Raw genomic sequence first — 19,154 nt, 5'->3', positions numbered from 1 at the left:
TTTGCATTGAAATGTCAATATATATATTTTAATATTCATAAATTCAATATACATTATAATATCAAGTAAAATGAATTACTATAATTTATATAGGCAATATTTTAACACATGTTAATCTATGGTTAAGTTTAACAATCTAGAGTTACCTTAATTTTAACAAGTGGTTTGCGACAGAGCTGTCGGCTCACATTTACAACAAATATTATGGCAATAGGAATTCACTTTGGCCTAACATTAGTCTTTGGATCTTGCAAACGCTTGTAAATATTTTTGGCACCAAATAACTTATAGCGTGCGGCTCGTCTTTTTACTCTACCTAATGTACCTACAATCAATATTAATCCGAAACTTCAGTTTTTTTTTTCGTAAATCGACTAATGACTACAAAATGCTGACTATAAAGTCACTTATGATGTATACGTATAGTAATCTGGTGTAACAGTGGTTATTATATTACTAGAGGATTCCCGCGGCTTCGCCCGCCTGGATTTCGGTTTTTTAAATCCCGCAGGAACTCTTTGATTTTCCGGGATAAAAAGTAGCCTATGTCCTTCCCCGGGATGTAGCCCATGTCTGTACCATATTTCATCAAAATCGGTTCAGCGGTTGGGCCGTGAAAACGTAGCAGACAGACAGACAGACACACTTTCGCATTTATAATATTAGTATGGATATGAGACAAAATAAGAGGCACTCTGTTTACGCTGGTCACTGGGCCAATATTGAAGTTAGTCAAACTCAACAACAATCATTTAATGTTGATCACTGAGTAAGCGCACCGCATTTCGGAGTTACTCATATCATCGCAATTTTACTATGTATAACTGGCGTTTGGCTTCATATTATTATTACTATGAGAAAGTTGCTTATAAGTATGGTACCTATGTATGTATATTTAACAGGTACCTACTTCATAAAAGACCGTAGGCCTCCTGTTCAAGAGGGCCTGAACGGGGACCAATCCAGTCAATATGACAATTACACTACTCTTTACGCCCCCCACATTTTAAAGAGGTTTTAGTAAATGCAATATATTTCATTGAAGGAATCCAAGAAGGAATAAATTATTTTGTTTAGAATTAAGTATATTTGCGCTGCGTAGCAAAACCACACGCCACGTTTACGAGCTTTTGCAAGATACAAAGATTACATACTAAAACTAGATATTATAAAATAAAATACTTTCCTTGCAATATTATATTGCACAAGAAATTAACTAAATAATGCCACAGTACATGATGCCCAGTTAAAAATTTACATTACATAGTAAGTATATTTATATAAAATTTATTCGAAGCATTAAAATTAATATTTTTGGCACAAAACTTATCAGCTAGTGATGGGAGGATTATATATTACAGTTTTCCACATCGTATTGTTATCATAATTAATCTTTGGTTTATCTAGCCCACCAGTGATTATTTGGGAATCACTTACACTACCCGTTCAAGAATCGTCTCTAAAACAGCGAGGCAAATGTATAAATTTAACTTTTTAAATCTTACTACTCCGACAACCATTGTAAGTGACATAATATGAGTAAGGCAACAATTTTATTACACTAACGTAAAATTTTGTCGGTGTGTGTCCAACCAGTTTCACTATTCAGTAAGCTTTTAAGTTTTTTATTAAGTCTATTATAATATGCTCGACGTCAACCCGTAACGCATAATAAGAGGTGTTACTGGTTTATTAAATTTATATACTTGTCTTGCTTGTAAAGCCAATCACAGGTGAACAGGTTCTTAAAACTAAAGTTGTACATAATAAAATATGAAATATATCAAACAGGTTCAAATAATCCGATTACAATATTAAATTTACAATGTTCTTTTGATTAGTATATATCATTATTTACATAGTATATTTTTTTCGCATTTAAGCGCAATTTCAAAGTGTTAGCAGAATACTGATTAGACTTGAGATCAGTACTTAGCGAGAACAGTGGTATTTAAAAAACTGTTTACCAGAGATAAACTGTTCAACTTGAAATTTTGTATCTTTTGAAATATTGAATGTAAATCTTTGTGAGACTGTAAAGATTTTGGTGAACTTAAAAATATTATCTCGCATAAGAAATTGATCTCTTTGCCTTGCTACCAACAACATAATTTAGATATCAATTTACAACTAAGATTGAAATCATGCGAAAATTTAAATTTGTGTTTACGGAAATCTTATTGTGTTAAGAAGTCCACATAATAATAATATACTGCTTGCAATAGTTTTATGTAATTCGTTGATTAGAAACCTTTAGAAATTAATTTTACCTACTTACAATTAGAAAATATAGATAAATCATTAGGTATCTCTTAAAAATATTTTACTTAGGAACTTTCTGTTCTAACATACTGAATTATTGGTGCATGAAATAAATAGTGAAAATTAATTAAATGTTTTCGTATGAAATCAAATTAAATGAACTACGTGTGGAGGAAGGTGCTTCCGCTAATGATAAAAATATTATTTATGCGACAATTTTTCCTAGTATTGAGAGTTAAAATGGAAGCACCTTCTTAGTTCATAACTGGCTGTATCATTTTAAGTACATCGAATTTATTATTTCGCGAAAAATGGCCTTTTGACTTATAACTGGCGTACCATTTTAATAAATAATCAATTCATTGATCTATTATTATGGGCAAAATTTTCGGTTAAAGGTTTTAACAGAAACGAAAAATTTGCTGATGGTTTTTGACATACCTACATTTTAATCAGAGTATCATATACATAATACTACGGTAATCTGATTAAAATGGACACTAGGGGCAACAAAGTAATAAATTAAATAAACGTAGACGAGGCCCCCTGGGAGTCAGGGCCTCAGGTATTTCGTAATTTCTGCCTCCTTACCATTACGGTACTGTCTAATATTTTCCATTATCTTTTGCATAACGAATGTGTAATTATTATTAAATTCGCAATAATTCGATTATTTAGGAATTGTATAAGACAAAAACTTGAATAACAGTTACACTTTAGGAATATTTATATAAGTAAATACAGATTTTAAATATAATTATTATGTACCATTGCTTTCATAATAATAAACAGATGTTCATTCCTTATTTATTGTCTCATATTCATTGTTTCAATTGGCACTACATTTTGACCTCTATTAGTGCTTTCACACGTACGACAAACGTTCGCTAATGTCAGCAAGCACATGAGTGTAAAAAGGCACTAAGAGCCTTGGTGTTGATCAAGGCACTTAGTGACGCTTGCCGACCACTGGTCAATAGAAGATAGACATTAGCTGATGTTCGCCATGAGTGTGGCTGCACCATATTATTATGCTAAGCGCACATTACATGTGAATGAAAACCAACGCTAAAAATGCATTTTTTCATGAATCGATCGTTTTTGACATATCTCAGTGGATATGTTATTTAGGTATCCTATACTACGAAAAGTGAACGACGACAACTCACATATTATGTACGTACTCAGTTATATAGATGTCTGGTCTTAGATATATTATTTGGTATCCGGTGTGATATATTTATGTGTTGGTATTAATTAAGAAGAAAATTGTTAACTATAGATAAGTAGGTAGTAGGTACAATATGGTTTGGGGATGGTATATTTCTAGTACCGAAAAAAATATGTACCGAATTGAGGATGCATTCTTTGCGGCGCTTTTGTCACATGCTGTAATGTGCGAGCAGCACTTGTATCTAAGTAATTACATAATGTGTATAGATAAATCTTTAACTATTCGAATTAAATTAAAGCGCATATTTACAAATAAATTCCTCAATATATTTACATTTTACAATAAGTATTATTTACATTCTCTTACGAACTAATCTTTGGATTAATTAATTATTTATTTATTAATCGAGAGAGTTTTTTAAACACAGCAGAGATCCCATAGGAGTATTATGGAATGCTTCAAACTTATTTAATTATTATAAACTATCTAAATAGTAAATACTTATGTGCTAAAATACGAGAAGCTTACATATTTATGATAGTATTTAAGAGATTAATGATAATCACACATCATTTTAGTGTCATTTTTTCGTTTAAACTTTTCGCCTAAAAAGTTGGACACGTTCGGCGTGAAAGATGTGCGATTGGAATAAGAGAGGTTGCCCACGGCGACTTCTTGCAGCGATACAGTTGCAACAGGTACTGCCGCTGGTCGCCACGTAACAATGAATTGATGTCCATCGCTACTATCGCGATACAGACGCGATGCGGCACCGATACAGTGTTGCCGCTGCCGAGCGGCACTACGATGTTGCGGCATTAGTATTATACAGGGTGTAACCAGAATGCTACCAAAAACTTAGCGTTGTTATTATACTAACTTAACACACTCCAATGCCAATAACCATTTGCCTTATCTTATAGTTTTTGTGATTTAGTATTTTTCAAACCCGCATTGTATAGCGTGCAAAACTCGGGTCAATGCCCCATCTACGACGCGGCATTGACTTCGAGTGACCTATTTACGCAACGCTCGTTGACTTCTAGCGTCATTCAGACGTTTTGTTTGCAATATATTGTGCATTTTTTTAAAATACAGAATTTTTAAATATTTTTTTTCGTTTTTTTTATGGTATCTTATCAGTAACCATCAGTACTATCACCTGTCTTCGTTTTTGGTAGCGTTCAGGTAGCACCCTGTATATTCTATGCTGCGGCATTCCCCGCTTTTTTTACCCGATGTCGTACGAAACAGTCGCGCATTAGCGCTGCAAAAAGCCGCCGTGGGCGTCCTAAACGAAAGATGACGTTATTGGTAGGTGAAAATTTCGTTCTAAATTTGTAAAATACTGACGCTAATACGAAAATAATGTGACCGAAGCTTTATCGGTTCAAAGGAAAAGCAATTTCCATGTTGGAAGCATGAAATTAGATGTCTACTAAAGTAGACGCGAGTTCGGCGGACCTTTGTACATGTGTGTACGTATATAGTTCACTAGGTAGGTCAGTATATATCTACACGAAGACCAAGTTATACGGATAGGGTTCTTATCTACTTATATTGTCATTGGTAGACCTGCACCGCTCCTAGCACTGCAAACTTTATTGCAATCACAGATAACAGAAAAAAATTTAGTCAAGTATGAGTCGGACTTGCACACAAAGGGTTCCGTACCATCGTGTAAGTTATAGCACTACACATTTAGTATGTACTTTTGAATTCTTTTTATAACTAACACACGGTCTTCTAAAAACGGTACGTAGGTATTCCAACTTTCGTAATTTAATAGTTTACTGACTGTAGTCAAAATGTTTGATTACTTTAGTCCGGTGATGGTAATAATTAAATATTCTAAGAAAATCTAAGCTATTTGGCCTGAGGTTGTTCAAAGGTCACTATTGACTAAATACGTAGTTTATACAACAGCAGGTAAATTGAGCCAATAAAACTAGGTGCTATGGCGGCAGGTCTGGGATAGCCTACATAACATTATTATTTGCACTTTGTTTAGCAAATGCTCATACCATGTTCGATTCGAAAATATTAATAAATTCATAAACATATAAAATAATGACAAGATCTCTCATTAGGCTGGCCGCAAACTGGTAACTTTCGCGTGAGCAACTAAAACGCTTTGCACATGAATAACAAACTCAGTGATCAACACTGAGTGGTAGCCACCGAGTTCATATTTTGACGATTATTTTGAATGCATTGAAGGTTTTCTACGAAATATTATTTTGGTATGTATGACTCAGTTAAGCAAGAACTTTCCAATGTCGAATGATTTTGATGGCTATCATTTAGTGTTTTTTACTGAGATAGCGAATCACCCTGCAGTATGTAAGATTTCTTACAACTCATCAACGTTAATAGACTTTGAGCGTCGAAAGACTTTGACGTTTAAATAAAATGGACCGCAGCTAGCTTGCATCAAAGTTCAATTTATATGGATCTGCAGCCAGCAAAGCGGGAATTAAATACGTTTGTGTTTAATTTTCAACTTTAAATTAATGCACTTTTTTACTGTATCAATCAGTAAGCGGGATTATCGCTCAAGGGAAAACAGCCGATGTGCTAACAGCCTTATGTACTAAATATAATATAGGTTATATCATTTACATACCTAACTAATAAGTGTAAAAATGATAAAATAACATTTTGAGTATTATATTACAGGTACTGGCCTTGGCGATACAGTACGAAATAAAATTAATTATACTTAATTGATATTATTGTTAAATAAAAGAAAATATTTGATTTTTTGGCATATCAAATGGCACATTCGTTTCTTTGGTAAACGTATTTGGCACTATGTAGTTCATTAAAATATTAATAAAAAAACTATTTAAATTCAAAGGACAATATTTTGTACCAATTAGAAAAATCAATTACTTAGATAAAAATGTACCCTACCTAATTTGTAACAGTTTTTTTGAATATAGGCATAGCTAAATAATATTTCAGCTAATTAAAACTTCGTATGAAGAATTTTAGAAAGAAAAATTTCTCAATAAGTACCTTGGTTCAAAAATGATTAGACTATATTATTAGACTTAGGTATATATTAGTTATTACTAAATAACAGCCTCATACTAACAGCAGATGCCAGCGGCTTTCCTTTAGTTTCTTAGAAGGGTCCGTACTAACTCAATTAAAGGTTAAAAAAAAATATCCTCCAAACTTTTGCCGTGTTATTTTCATCGTGTTGATACGAAGTTATCTTGTGTGAGAACTTTCTGAATAAATGTAAACATATAACTTTTTTGTAAACCATGTAAATAACGCGGGCATGCGAGTTGACAATGCGCGCGCTAATTCATCAGTTTTAAATGCAAACATCCATGCAGAAACCCATACTTTAGCGTGTGTGCTATTTCAAGAGATAACCTTTTAACTATGTGATTTTGATCTAAAAGTAAACAAGTTTAAAGTCCAAGTAATAGAGTTCCTGAAACTTCTGATTTTCCACATAGCGGAATTTTCATGCACAGGATGTCTGAATATTGAACATAGATTTCCAAATTTTAGCTAGAACAGTATGAATGGTTGAATTAGTCTCTATAGGGCTTGCAGATGGCGAACCTGTGGTTCATGTGCTGGCTGTAGGAGCCGGAGTGCGAGAACTTCTTGAGACACTTGCAGCACTGGTAGGGCTTCTCTCCGGTGTGCAGGCGCTTGTGTTCCGTGAGGTGGTGCTTGTGCTTGAAGGCTTTGTCGCATTCTGCGCATTTGTAGGGCCGCTGACCTGGAACATCAAAAGTTTGCTCAATTTTAAGTTAGGTATATACGTACTTAATGCAAAACACCTTCGAAATTCTACATAGTTTATGTAAAATATTCAATGAAAAAGTCAACTAACTATTGTGTATTCAGTATTTTGATTTTCAGTAAAGACAAAGGAGCCCAGGCGATGCCATTTGCAACTGGAAAATATCTAGAGTAAAACTTTAATGAGAACAGAATTAAATTATAATTATTATAACTCGAATACATAATTTTCAGGCTGAGCAGTTTTTGGATGCACCAAAACTAAAGGTAGGTAGGTATATATAAGGATGTGACTCGACTAACCTGAGTGTTCGTATTTGTGTCTCGCGAGGGAGCTCTGCTTGACGAAGGTCTTGTCGCACTGGTCACACACGAACTGCCCTTCTCCCTCCTTGTATTCGCTTGAGCTTTTTAGTTTACTTTTTTTAAGTACGGATGCTTCGTCATCGAAATCGTTTTGTAAATGTAGATCGTCGCTCCAATTAGGCCGATCGTAAGACGGACTGGATTCATGCCTTTTCTCTGACGACATGTGCATATTGAGAATCGGTGATCTTCCGTTCGTCATATCGTTGTACTGGAGTAGCTTGTCCATGGGCATCACAGGGTTGACAGACATCTTTTGGGACATTGGCCTTTTTTGACCACTTATAATTTCGCCAGGCGAGGGCGACAACCGAAAGTCGATATATGAAGAGGAAGAACAATTGGAATGTGGGTACGTGTTTAAATAGTGTGAGCGGTGTGGCGTGGTACTTCGTGAAGATTTCTGACTTAAATTAACGGCTTCTTCGGAATCGGAATGTGTGACGGAAATGCTGCAAGTCGGCGAAGGCGACGGACTCGACGTAACGGAAGCGCTCGACTTCTTTGTGGACAAATCCAAGGGTTGGTCGGACAGTGCGACCACTTGCGACATTCTCCGTACTCTGGCCCTATTGTTTTGGAACCATACTTGTACAACCCTGTTGTCTAGGCCAATTTGTTGTGCTATCTTTTTAAACTCTTCCCGATTTGGACGAGGATTTATAGCGTAGTGCTCTTTCAACACTATTTGTTGTTCCTCACTCAACGCCGTGCGGACTCTGATTTTTCTATCGCTGTCGTGTAAAGATGCTTTATCTTCGTGATCGTCTTTTCCATAGTCTTCATCTTCACTCGCACTCACTCCACTCTGTATCGACGCCCGCATTTCAGCTTCTAATCTGTTGAGTGCTACCGTTTCGGCCACTTGAGCAGCTAGACCTTCGTGCTTTCTGAACATATTTCCGCACAGTTTTTCATGCTCGTAAAGATCACTTTTACCAGTGAATGTTAGATTACACTTTAAGCAACGGTGGGGATCCTCAGGCTCTTCTTTTACTGTTAAATGCTGAGCAGGGGGAGACTCTACTGTCGGGAACACTTTGCCCGAGACCGGGGACAAGCTTTCCATGTTGGCTCTAAAAAAATGTTTCGTTACCGACGCATTAACAGATTTTAAAATTGTATTAAAGCCTGATTCATCGCCTTCAGAACCATTATTACTAGTCGGGACAGTCTCGAAATCTCTAGACCGTAACATTTGTTCGTTGTCTCGATCTTCGAGTTCTTTTTTAATGGAAATGTTATCGTCGTCCTCGATGTCCATCACTAGTTCAGCGCTGCCTTCGGATCTTTTATCGTCTTCTTCGATTACTTCTTCTATTAAATCTTCAGGATTTGGACCGAGTGGGCTCACTTGTTTCGGACTCGGGTTTTCCATCTTTCTCTGCTGGTACTGTTGGGAGGCTATCTGTTCGAACAGTTGACTCAACGAGGCTGGAAAAGAGTAAGGGGCGATACCACTGGCTGGACTCATGGGCATGCCGGGTGGCATGTAGAAAGGATTCATTCCCGGCTGTCCTAAAGGTGGACGGTGAAAGTTATTTTCTTGGGTAGACATCGATGCAAAAAATGCAGCTGCTGCCTCGTTGTACTTGGGTAGGATGGGTAAAAACGATGAGTTGTTGGGCGCTATGTTGTTGTTCATCTGCGATGCGACCAAAGCGTTCGTTCGTTTTCGTGAGTTGTTTCGGTCTGGATTCAGAGCAGGGTTGTTCGGTTTTATTCTTCCCATCTTGAGGTTCATAACGAGACACTTCTTGGAGGTCATATGCGAGGAGTACGAACCGGAATGGGAGAATTTCTTTCCACAGTTCGCGCACTCGAAGGGTTTCTCGCCGCTGTGTATTCGCAGATGTTCTTTGAGGTGATGTTTGAACTTGAACGCTTTTTCACAGTCGTTGCACTTGTACTTCCGTATCGATGCGCAGTCGATGTGACTGATCATATGCCGCTGCAGGCGGTAGACATTGTCGAAGCTCTTCGGACATATTTTACAAGACTGTTGACAAAGAGAAACGAACGGTTAGTAACTTTTAAACCTGCGAAAAATTAATCTTAAAGGTAGCTAGCTGTAATGTTTATTGGTTAGAGCCCTTTTCTGGCCACAAAATTTTGTCCAGTAAATGTTCTAGTACAAAAATGATTTACGAATAGTCATTGGAAGATGTTTAATCGATGCAATTTCACATTTTACTCCAATTGAACTATCAGAAGACAAAAATTTTGTGGTTCACATTGGCCCTGTATGTTTAAAATAGTCAGTTAGATAAGCCCTATTCTCATGTAGCTTGTAGGTGTTGTTTAGCTCAGTATTACCACAGCCTAAAGAGTGACTTCATACAGTCGTCTAGACAAAGCCCGGCGGGGCGCGGTGTGGCGCACCAACTGGTTCGTCCTCACTGTATAGCGCCCGGCAAACAACTTGGACCTGAAGCAGCGTAGTGAGAGGAACTTGGCGAATCCGAGAAGCGAAAGCCGACGTATCAACCAATTGCGTGGACTCGCGCGCCCGCTATTCGCCAGCCAATTGCGTCAATGCTCAAGTTGTTTGCCGGGCACTGTACGCGTTTACGCTGTGGTAGTACTCGGGACGGGTATATAGAATGGGCACTGACATATTTGACGTTATCCACCTGAGTGCTGGGCGCGTGCAGCGTCTCGTGGCGCTCCAGCTGCTCGCGCGAGGGGTAGGCGCCGCGGCAGTGGCGGCAGGGGAAGGGGCCGCCCGGGCCCAGCGGCGAGCCCGAGCGCTCCGCCTCCTCCTCCGGCGGCTTGCCCTCCGCGCCCGCGCCCGCTAGCGGCCGGACTGCGGACAACACACTGCCTTTACACTCCAGAAATCTTGCTCTCTCATTATAGTCATTCGGGGTGAGAGGACGAAGTGGGTAATATTAGGTACGCGATGCTGGCTTCTTAGTGAGGAGCTTATGTGCGTTTTAGACAATTAAACAAGTAGGTGTCACTTGCTTTATTACCTAATGGTGAAGGAAAACATCGTGGCGAAACCTGCATGCCTGCGAGTTATCCGTAATGTTCCCAAAGGTCTGTGAAGGTTGGCAATAAACCACATTTAGCCAGCGTGGTTGCCAAATCGTTTTCATTCTGAGAGGAGGCCTGTGCTCTGTAGTGAGCTGGCGATGGGTTGACGATGATGATGATTATATTCTAGCCGTAGAATCAAGTTAAAATGGCGCTCTCTCTACTTAATTCCATACAAAAACAGAGAGAGCACTAGAGTAAGTTCATTTCGCAAATTAGGTTAGGTAGTAATCGTGCTATCTCTGTATGTACCTACCCATACAAATGATAAAGCCAAACAGAGAGAGTGCTATATTAACTTCCTTCCATGGATAAGCTACAGGTACCAATACGACAAAGTAGGTACCTAACTACCTACTTGCGAAAATCCACAGGAGTTAGGTAAGTCAGTGTAAAACATATGGATTTTATACTAAGTACTTATATAATATGATTTGAATAGATACACCGTAATGTAATAATTTGAATAAATCAGATGTAATCCCTTTATTCAGGTGCGATAAAGTCAATAAAACGTGTTAAAAATGAGACAAACGACTCCTGAACAGCGCCCGCTGGCGGCGCGGCGGGCAATTAACTGTGCTTACACATTAGGTGCATTGAACTACTAACAGCTATAACACTTCACTTGCGATTTTATTACACTATCACATTGTGTGTATGTGTGTATGTTTGTTACTCTTTCACGCAAAAACTACTGGACGGATTTGGCTGAAATTTAGATGGACATAGATTAAACCCTGCATTAACACGTAGGCTACTTTTTATCACGGAAAATCAATAAATTCCTATGGGATATTGATACGGGATAAGTAAAACCTAAATGCATGCGGTCGAAGTCGCGGGCATCAGCTAGTCTTTCATAAATCTGTTACAGCTTCATTATCATCAACCCATTATAGGGCCACTACTGAGAACAGGATTCAGTATGAAAGGTATAAGTGACAGTACCACGCTGGCCAAATGTAGACTGGCAGGCTTAATTTTTTGAGAACATTATGGAGAACTCTCAGGCATGCAGGTTTCCCCACGCCGCTCGTTTTCTTTCGTCGTTAAAGCTAGTGAGATTGAATTGTTTAAAATGCACATACCTACCTATACTTACCTACCTAACTCAGAAAAGTATTCACCACTAGGCTCACAAAGCTCGAATTGTTATTGACATATTTTACTATCAGAAAAGCATTTCGCGCGTTGATATTTCAATAAGTAGGTACCTACCTACTTAAAATATCTACATATTTAGGTACCTAATTAAAAAGTCAAGAGTGAATAGGCATCTTCTGACTTCTAGGCAAGCGCGCTCCATCTTCGACTGCACCATCACTTGCCAGCCGTTAGAAAGCAGCAAAGCGTTTGTCTATGGTTACCTAAATTAAAAAAAAAAAAAAAAAACTATCAGCGACTTTTTATCTAGTAACATGTCGCCGATGTGAGAACACGCATCAAACGATAAGCGCTTATGAAAACAAAACACGACAACAATTCAATTTGGAGTCGGTTATTTTGGTAATGGCCGCTTTCCCGCGTAATATCGTTTTTAAACCGGCCGCTGGCGGCGCGCGTCGTAAATCAAATATAATAAAGAGCAAAACAACGCGCCGTACGAGTATTAATTAGTGCGTGCGTACTCGTATCCGATGATCGTACCTACCTACTCTACCATGTTCTTGTCGACGCGACGATCAAGCACATGAGTAAAGGTCTTTACTCTGTGGTAGCGCCTAACGCTCGCTTGGCCATACTTACTTACTTACTTAGATAGTAGAGATTACTTATGTAGATAGAGAAAATCAACGAATTAAAACTTTACTATACCAACACCAAGGTAGGTACCTATGCACCTATATACCTACCTAACCTACCTAAGTATATCTAGATCACAGTAATTTTGTTCAAACATACCTAGATATAGGTAATTTAAATAAAAGCTAACTTTTTTGCGAAATGCTGCCAGATTCGACACCAATTTATAGCATTAGTTGACTCTACATTTTAGAATTAGCAATAACTACCTATGTAGGTAGGTCCTATCCTATCATTTCTCTCTGCATCGTGTTCCTCATTGCTGAGGATGGTAACCCCTTTCTATTAATCACATAATATAATTTATGAATCACGCTGGGTTCCCAGATTTTTCCATCAATAACCTATTCATTGCAATCCGGTATCGGTACGTAGCAATTTTGAATAAAATAAACTAAAGACCTAGGTCCTTTTTATTGTGAATTACACTTTTATTAATTTTTATTTCAATTTAACCTATTTATTTTTATTTCAATGTAACCATTTTAGCAACTGAATAAAAGAGGTGATTGCAAGTATGCTTGCGCTACTCGATAATAGATGGCGCTAGTAGTACGAAAGTAAGATATTCCGTCAAAGATTTTATAAACGATACATGCCTAATAAATTATGTTTATATTTACTTTAGTAATAAATAGTTAATAGATAATAAATAATACGGGTTAGTTCGATAATTAATAAGTTATGAATAAAATAAATTAATAGTAGAGCATGGTGCCTGACTATTTTTATCACTCATCGATGTAAAATTGAAACTTTACCGTACCTACTCACTACCTATAGTACCTAATGTACAACAAGGTTTAGACAAAAGTGTACCTACCTATCTAAATTTTATCACAATGTGTATCAATAAAATAATCTCTGCGCACGAGCATGCAATAAAAACAATTTACACACACACACAAATGCCACGATCGTGTTACAAATTAACAAACACCTACACGCAAGAGAATAAGTATGAGTGTAGCACACTAACAAATCAAACAATCGTCTTTGGCGGTGATTGGCCGCACCTGTGCGGTTGAGGTACAGGGTAGGAGGAGTTAGTCAAAAAAATATTAAGACTCCATGATGGTTGTCAATATATTTTTTTGGAGACTCACGTTTGAGTTCCTTCAACTTGTAATGATGATGATGATAAATTTTAGTATCTAAATATTTGTAATTTGATGGATACTGTCATTACAACCTAAGTAAGTGGATACCTATCTATTTCTCCACAGTGCATGATTGATTGATACCTTAGCTTTAGCTTACTTTGTTATACAAATAGGTCCCTACCTACCTTTACCTACTTTAGATATTAATTAGCTATTAATCTACAAAAAAATCTGGCATTTATAAAAACTTTTTAAAGAAAGTTATTGAATTAAAATGTAGGTAGTTAGGTACGTTTGTCTATTTAGAAGGTACCTACCTATAGATAGGTAGGTACTTACTTTTTCTAGTCTAATAAATTTTAATCAAATTGAAGTGCAATTTTGATTGAGTTTTAATGGATATTGGATACTAGTTAACTCACACACACACGCAACATAGACAGTAAGTATGATCATGTTTCCTACACTTAAAACAACGCGCGATGATTGGTTGAGAGACACCTGCGTATAGGTAACAGGTGCGGGGAGGGGTAGCAACAAAAACCTTGCGGCGGACTTTGTGATGGCTGCCCGATTGTATTTTACACGCATGAGAATTAAATTGTTTCTCCATAGTCCATTTCTACGCTGCAACCTATAGATACCTACCTACCTACTAATTTTTAATAGATATAATAGCTGACTCCGTGACTCGTCCAGTTTAGGTTTTGTAAGGATCCCGTTGGAATTTCTCAAAGTCCTTTCCTAATGGGGGCTAGGGTTGGAGAACCTACCTAACTTTGCAAAATTTCCAAGTTTCTAGATCCACCGGTTTAGATTTTAGTTGTATAATAATAAGTAATCACGGTAGTACAAAATCTAGTAGGTAGGTAACTCTTAATATTATGTCCTAATAATACTTACTTATAAGACTAGCTCATAGGAAGGTAGGTAGGTACCTACCTAGCTACTGTGGTTTTACTGTATTTTTGATACTAGGCAAGTACGTATTAAGTTTCAATATAGTGTAAGGTTATTTTTAAAAAGTTGATTTGAGTTGTCAAAAATAATATAAAATTATTAATTTACCTAATGCAGGTAGTTTGATAAAATCGATATTTGGCTCATTCGATGTCATACAATCTGTTGCTAGGTGGCCAACAAGATTGAACTTGCATAAATACGGGTGTTTTGAAGGTTTTAGTTCAGTCTCCTTCTGAGATTCGGAGCGATATCGCATATTTTCGGTATTTGGCTTGTGAACTGAATAATTAGATGTTGTGATAGCAATCACGCTCTAATTAAATTATTTATTTTGGCATTAGTTTGTTTAGATTAAAACTCTCGGATAACCTTGCACATTAAACTTGTGTTTTTTTTGTGTTGGTTTTGGAGAGGACATTCCAATAATTCGATAAAAATATTTAAATAATACCTGCTTTTCTGAGTGACGCCAATAATAGTAAGTAGATAGGCTAAGTGAGTAGGTACTTAACTACCTAATTTGAGCTAGATTTTGCTATAAGCAGATATCACTTAAATTCAAAATTAGCAAATGAGTCATAGACTAAAAAGTGTCGTAGCTACTCAGTTGATGGTAGTGTTTTAGGAAAACTGACACTGTGAAATATCTGAGATAGGTGTCTACCTAAGATGAGTCAACAACAGATTTCTAGATCCTACGTAAGTACTAATAACTGACTATCAGATTGTAGGGAATGCCAAATGATTCATCATTATTCCATGTTAACATGTTGAGAAATAAAATTATCTACCTATACATACTTAAATAGATTTTAAGAATACCTATCTGATTAAGTATTTTACAATTATTATTGAAACCTACCTAAGATTTATGAACTGATTTTACTATAGAAGAGTAAACAGATTTCTTTTGAAAATAATAATTATCAATAATGACTACGTCTTTATTCATTAAGTCCCATTTAATTCACACGTCCCACTAGATTCAAAAACAGATCCTACAATCAAACGTGCACCTAGAAAGTGTAAAGCCTATGTTGATCTGTAGTAAACAGTGTTTATCAAGTGATTTAGGAGCTAGTCGATTTTAATGAGCCTTGTTGTGTGCAAACAAGTGATTAGCAAAGCGGCGCCGATCGCTCTTAAGGAATGTATACTTACCTATGATTCGTCTATTAACTACACTCACCTAAGACTTGACAAAACTTTGGTTGCCTACCTAACTACTCAAAACAGTTGTTATTTCACGTATGACTATTTTACAGACGCTTGGATAGTCAGTTCAAGACTACTACTGGGTTGAAAAGTGAGGAAGCTGCCTAAATTATCTACCTGGCAAAAAACTCAGTGGTACAATGTTCAAATAAAATGAATGAAAGAACAATCTTGACTTGTGAGCAGCTGAATGCAAGATCATTTGCCTCTATTAGATACCTACCTAGTAGGTACCTCTACCTACCTACCTAGCTGTAATGTCAATAAGAAATTCATCAATTGTTGGTTGGACAGATATGTTTTTAACTACACATTGTTTAAATACACCTTAACTATGCAATGGCTAATCAAAAATTTAAACTAATCAAAACTATTAATGATTATTTATAATTAAACTGCCTTCATAGATATTTAAGTTACTTACCTATTTGCAATGTTATTATTTAAAACCTATCAAGTGAAAATATCTATTAAGTAGATGATAACATATGAAACATACCTAAATATTTTGAATATAAGTTCCAAAAGTCAACCACGAATGACGCAAATCCAAACTTTTATCCAGGTGTACCTACCTATAACTAAGACGTTTCCAATAAGGTATCAATAACTAACTCGAAATGTCCAGCAACTGGCAGTTTCCTTATTGGTAGAAGCTCAAGATATCATTTCTACCTACCGAGATGTTATCATAATTAGAACATGAATTAAAGTTAACTAATTAACTATCACTCTACCTACAAATGTCAACTCTATTAATGTAGAGTAAGTAAATAGGTATTACGAAAAATAAACAACATTACCTAGTCCTGATTTATTTAGTGAAGCTAAATCTTACATTAAGTAATAAAACACCTAATAGATAGGTAGCTATCATAAACAAATAATTAATTAGAAGATTCTTTGTAAGAGAGACCGCGCGGTTCCTTAATCATCCTTAACTTGTCATATTAGTTTGTTTAAAAATGTTATTGTTTTCCTTTACTTTGTACTTTTTCAAGGTTTGGAAACACCTAGCTATACATCTGTGTATATATTTTGCTATCATTAAAATAATATTATCAACCTAAAACACAATGACAAAAGCTTAACTAGGTAAAATGGAGTTTAGATTCATCACACTAGTTGGCTAGCAGCATTTCATTGGTTCAGTTCAATATAATCCATTAACTTATCTACTTTTTGATAAAGAAAAATATTTACAGTTTTGTAAGGATATAATATCAACATAGAGTCAAAAAATCTACAAAAAGTAGTAGGTATAGATACCTAATGGAGATCTTTTGTAAAATGCCCCGTTTGAAAGCTATAAGAAGATGGTTGAAGTTATTGAATAGGTAATTAACATAAGTAATAACACAATGGTTGAAGTAGTCGTTTTCAATAATGTAAGGAACTAGCAATTTACACGACATTCCAAAATTATTGGTATCACCGTATTTCATGAAATAAATAACGAATATTGATCAATGATGGATAAAACAACCCCAAGTTTTACTAATTTATTCATACGCTTTCCGCAAACTTTTCGTAGACACCACGCTTCACGCACAAACGACCGAGTGCAACAAACGGCCTATTATATTATTATCCACTCCAGACAGGCGGCGTTCAAAGAAGAATAAAGTAAAAATAAAGTGAAAAGGAAAAATAAAAGTAAGTAAAAGCAAATGAATTAAAACAACATAATCATTTACGATTTAAGACGCTGAGGGGAGCCTCGACAAACGAAACTTTCTTTCAAGTCTGTGTATACCTGTTCTCGATTCTCAAGTGGATGAATTATATCCCGAGGGATCGAGGGGGACTAACACCAAGGTTATTTCTAATGAAGACGTGCGTACGGTTTTATTTTTAATGCGCCAGAGGTGTTCGTTTTCACCTGTTTCATGATTTTGGTCTTCTAGTTATGGATAAGCTTTATCTATAACAATAATTATTTTATATTGTTTACATACACTTCATGGAGGAAAATTTCTTATGATTTTATTTGCATTTTCCGCACTTTTTACAAATATCAACATTTTAAGTGCACTTATGGTGAAAAAAAAATCCTATTTATGATACTTACTAACAAATGCTTGCAAAGTCAATTTTAGAGTTCTAATTTAGCGGCAAAGTACATATTTTCAAAAAGGGCATGAAAAATGGAAAATAAAAATTGTTGAAAGGATTTGAATAACAATAAAATCACTTGGTGCTCTATACAAAATTCAATGTTTTGGTTGTAAAAATAACGTTTTCAAGATAAAATATTTAGTTTTTTGACGCTTGTGGCGCACCAAATAGAATGTAAACTATTAGAAAGGAAGACATTGACTATAAATAATATTAATAATAAGACAAGATAAAAGTAATTACTTAAATATTATAAGAAAAAAATATGCAAATGAAAATAAAAGTAAAAGAAAGCTTACTTAAGGCCGCCAGCCGCCTGGCAGAGGTGGTGGACGTGGGGACCTGCTTACTCCTCATGTCGGCGAGCCAGTCGGCCGCCAAGCATTCGTACCAGCCGCCCACTCCCATAGGCTGGCTATGCACTTTCATTGAGCCACAACTTCACTCACTGCCCTACGGCGACTCGACAGTTGACCGTGTTTACGACACACTAACTCGACTGGTGCGTTCCTACGTCGGATCCACTAAGGCAGAGGATCGCGGCCCCCAACGCACTGTATGTTTACTGAACTTGAACTTATGTATGTCGCAACCACTGTGCAAGGGGATTTGCACAGTAGCAAACGGTAGAATATTGTAAAATTCGACGCACTTAAACTTTTATACGTTGCAACCACTCTAATAGCAACAGTAGCGCGAATTTCATTTATTTTTTAGTAGTGAATTTTGGACGCACTTTATTTTTATATTTTATTTTTGCAACCACTGCGATACGGTCGTAGTTACAGTCCTATTAACACGGATGGTAACTATTCATTATACGAGTATACCGCGACGCACTAGCTAAACTTGAACTTTTTTCCGTTGGACGTTTCGAGCACTGCGAGGACGTGATACTCGGTTCTACTGTCCCAACTCACATCGGCAGGCGCCCCAAACGTTGGCCAGGCTCCACAGGCGGTACGAGTAGCTGTCACCATAGCAGCCGAACATCTCATCGGTTCTCGCGACCATGGCCCGCGCTCGCACGTGTATCTCGCGGCGCGGCGCGCGGCGGAATGAAGCCGGCCCGCCTCTCGCCCCGCCCTGCCCGCACCCCACCCCGCGCCGCACCACCTCCCCCACCTATACTTAATTAGTGAACCCGCTGAGCGGAGCCGGCCCGTGTCCCGTACACCGAGCTATCTTGCCCATGATGCCACCACCACTGCCCGCTCAACTCTAACTCGCAACTCAAAAGCTTTACATTATAGCCCAATTTTGTCAATAGCTTCATTAACAGGGACAAGCCGGTTCAGAACATTCTCCTTCTTAAGAATATTCTTTGGTTTCAGTGA

General features: G+C 36.9%; 1 protein-coding gene across 3 annotated transcripts; it reads right to left on the bottom strand.

Moving 5' to 3' along the window:
* On the bottom strand, window positions 1-18,862 carry LOC123867799 (zinc finger protein 1). 3 transcript variants are annotated; one of them, XM_045910065.1, is made up of 4 exons: window positions 18,738-18,862; window positions 10,189-10,379; window positions 7,511-9,572; window positions 1-7,184 (listed from the first exon to the last, which is right to left on the bottom strand). In XM_045910065.1, exons 1-4 carry the CDS (start codon window positions 18,829-18,831, stop codon window positions 6,991-6,993), a joined length of 2,541 nt encoding a protein of 846 aa, XP_045766021.1. In that variant the 5' UTR covers window positions 18,832-18,862; the 3' UTR covers window positions 1-6,990. The 3 variants fall into 3 exon arrangements, with proteins under 3 accessions (XP_045766021.1, XP_045766019.1, XP_045766020.1); XM_045910063.1 differs by having other exon boundaries at window positions 18,117-18,860; XM_045910064.1 differs by having other exon boundaries at window positions 10,207-10,379; window positions 18,117-18,860.
* Window positions 18,863-19,154: the final 292 nt, after the last annotated feature.

This window comes from Maniola jurtina, chromosome 8 (assembly GCF_905333055.1).
Source record: "Maniola jurtina chromosome 8, ilManJurt1.1, whole genome shotgun sequence".
NCBI lineage: Eukaryota > Metazoa > Arthropoda > Insecta > Lepidoptera > Nymphalidae > Maniola > Maniola jurtina.
This window is presented reverse-complemented; position numbering and strand designations above follow the sequence as displayed.

Coding starts and splice junctions, on each gene's coding strand:
- LOC123867799 (XM_045910063.1), bottom strand. CDS start 18,246: ATGAAAGTGCATAGCCAGCCTATGGGAGTGGGCGGCTGGTACGAATGC. Junction 9,573..10,188: donor AGGTGGATAACGTCAAATAT/GTCAGTGCCCAT, acceptor CTTTGTCAACAG/TCTTGTAAAATATGTCCGAA. Junction 7,185..7,510: donor ACACAAATACGAACACTCAG/GTTAGTCGAGTC, acceptor TTGATGTTCCAG/GTCAGCGGCCCTACAAATGC.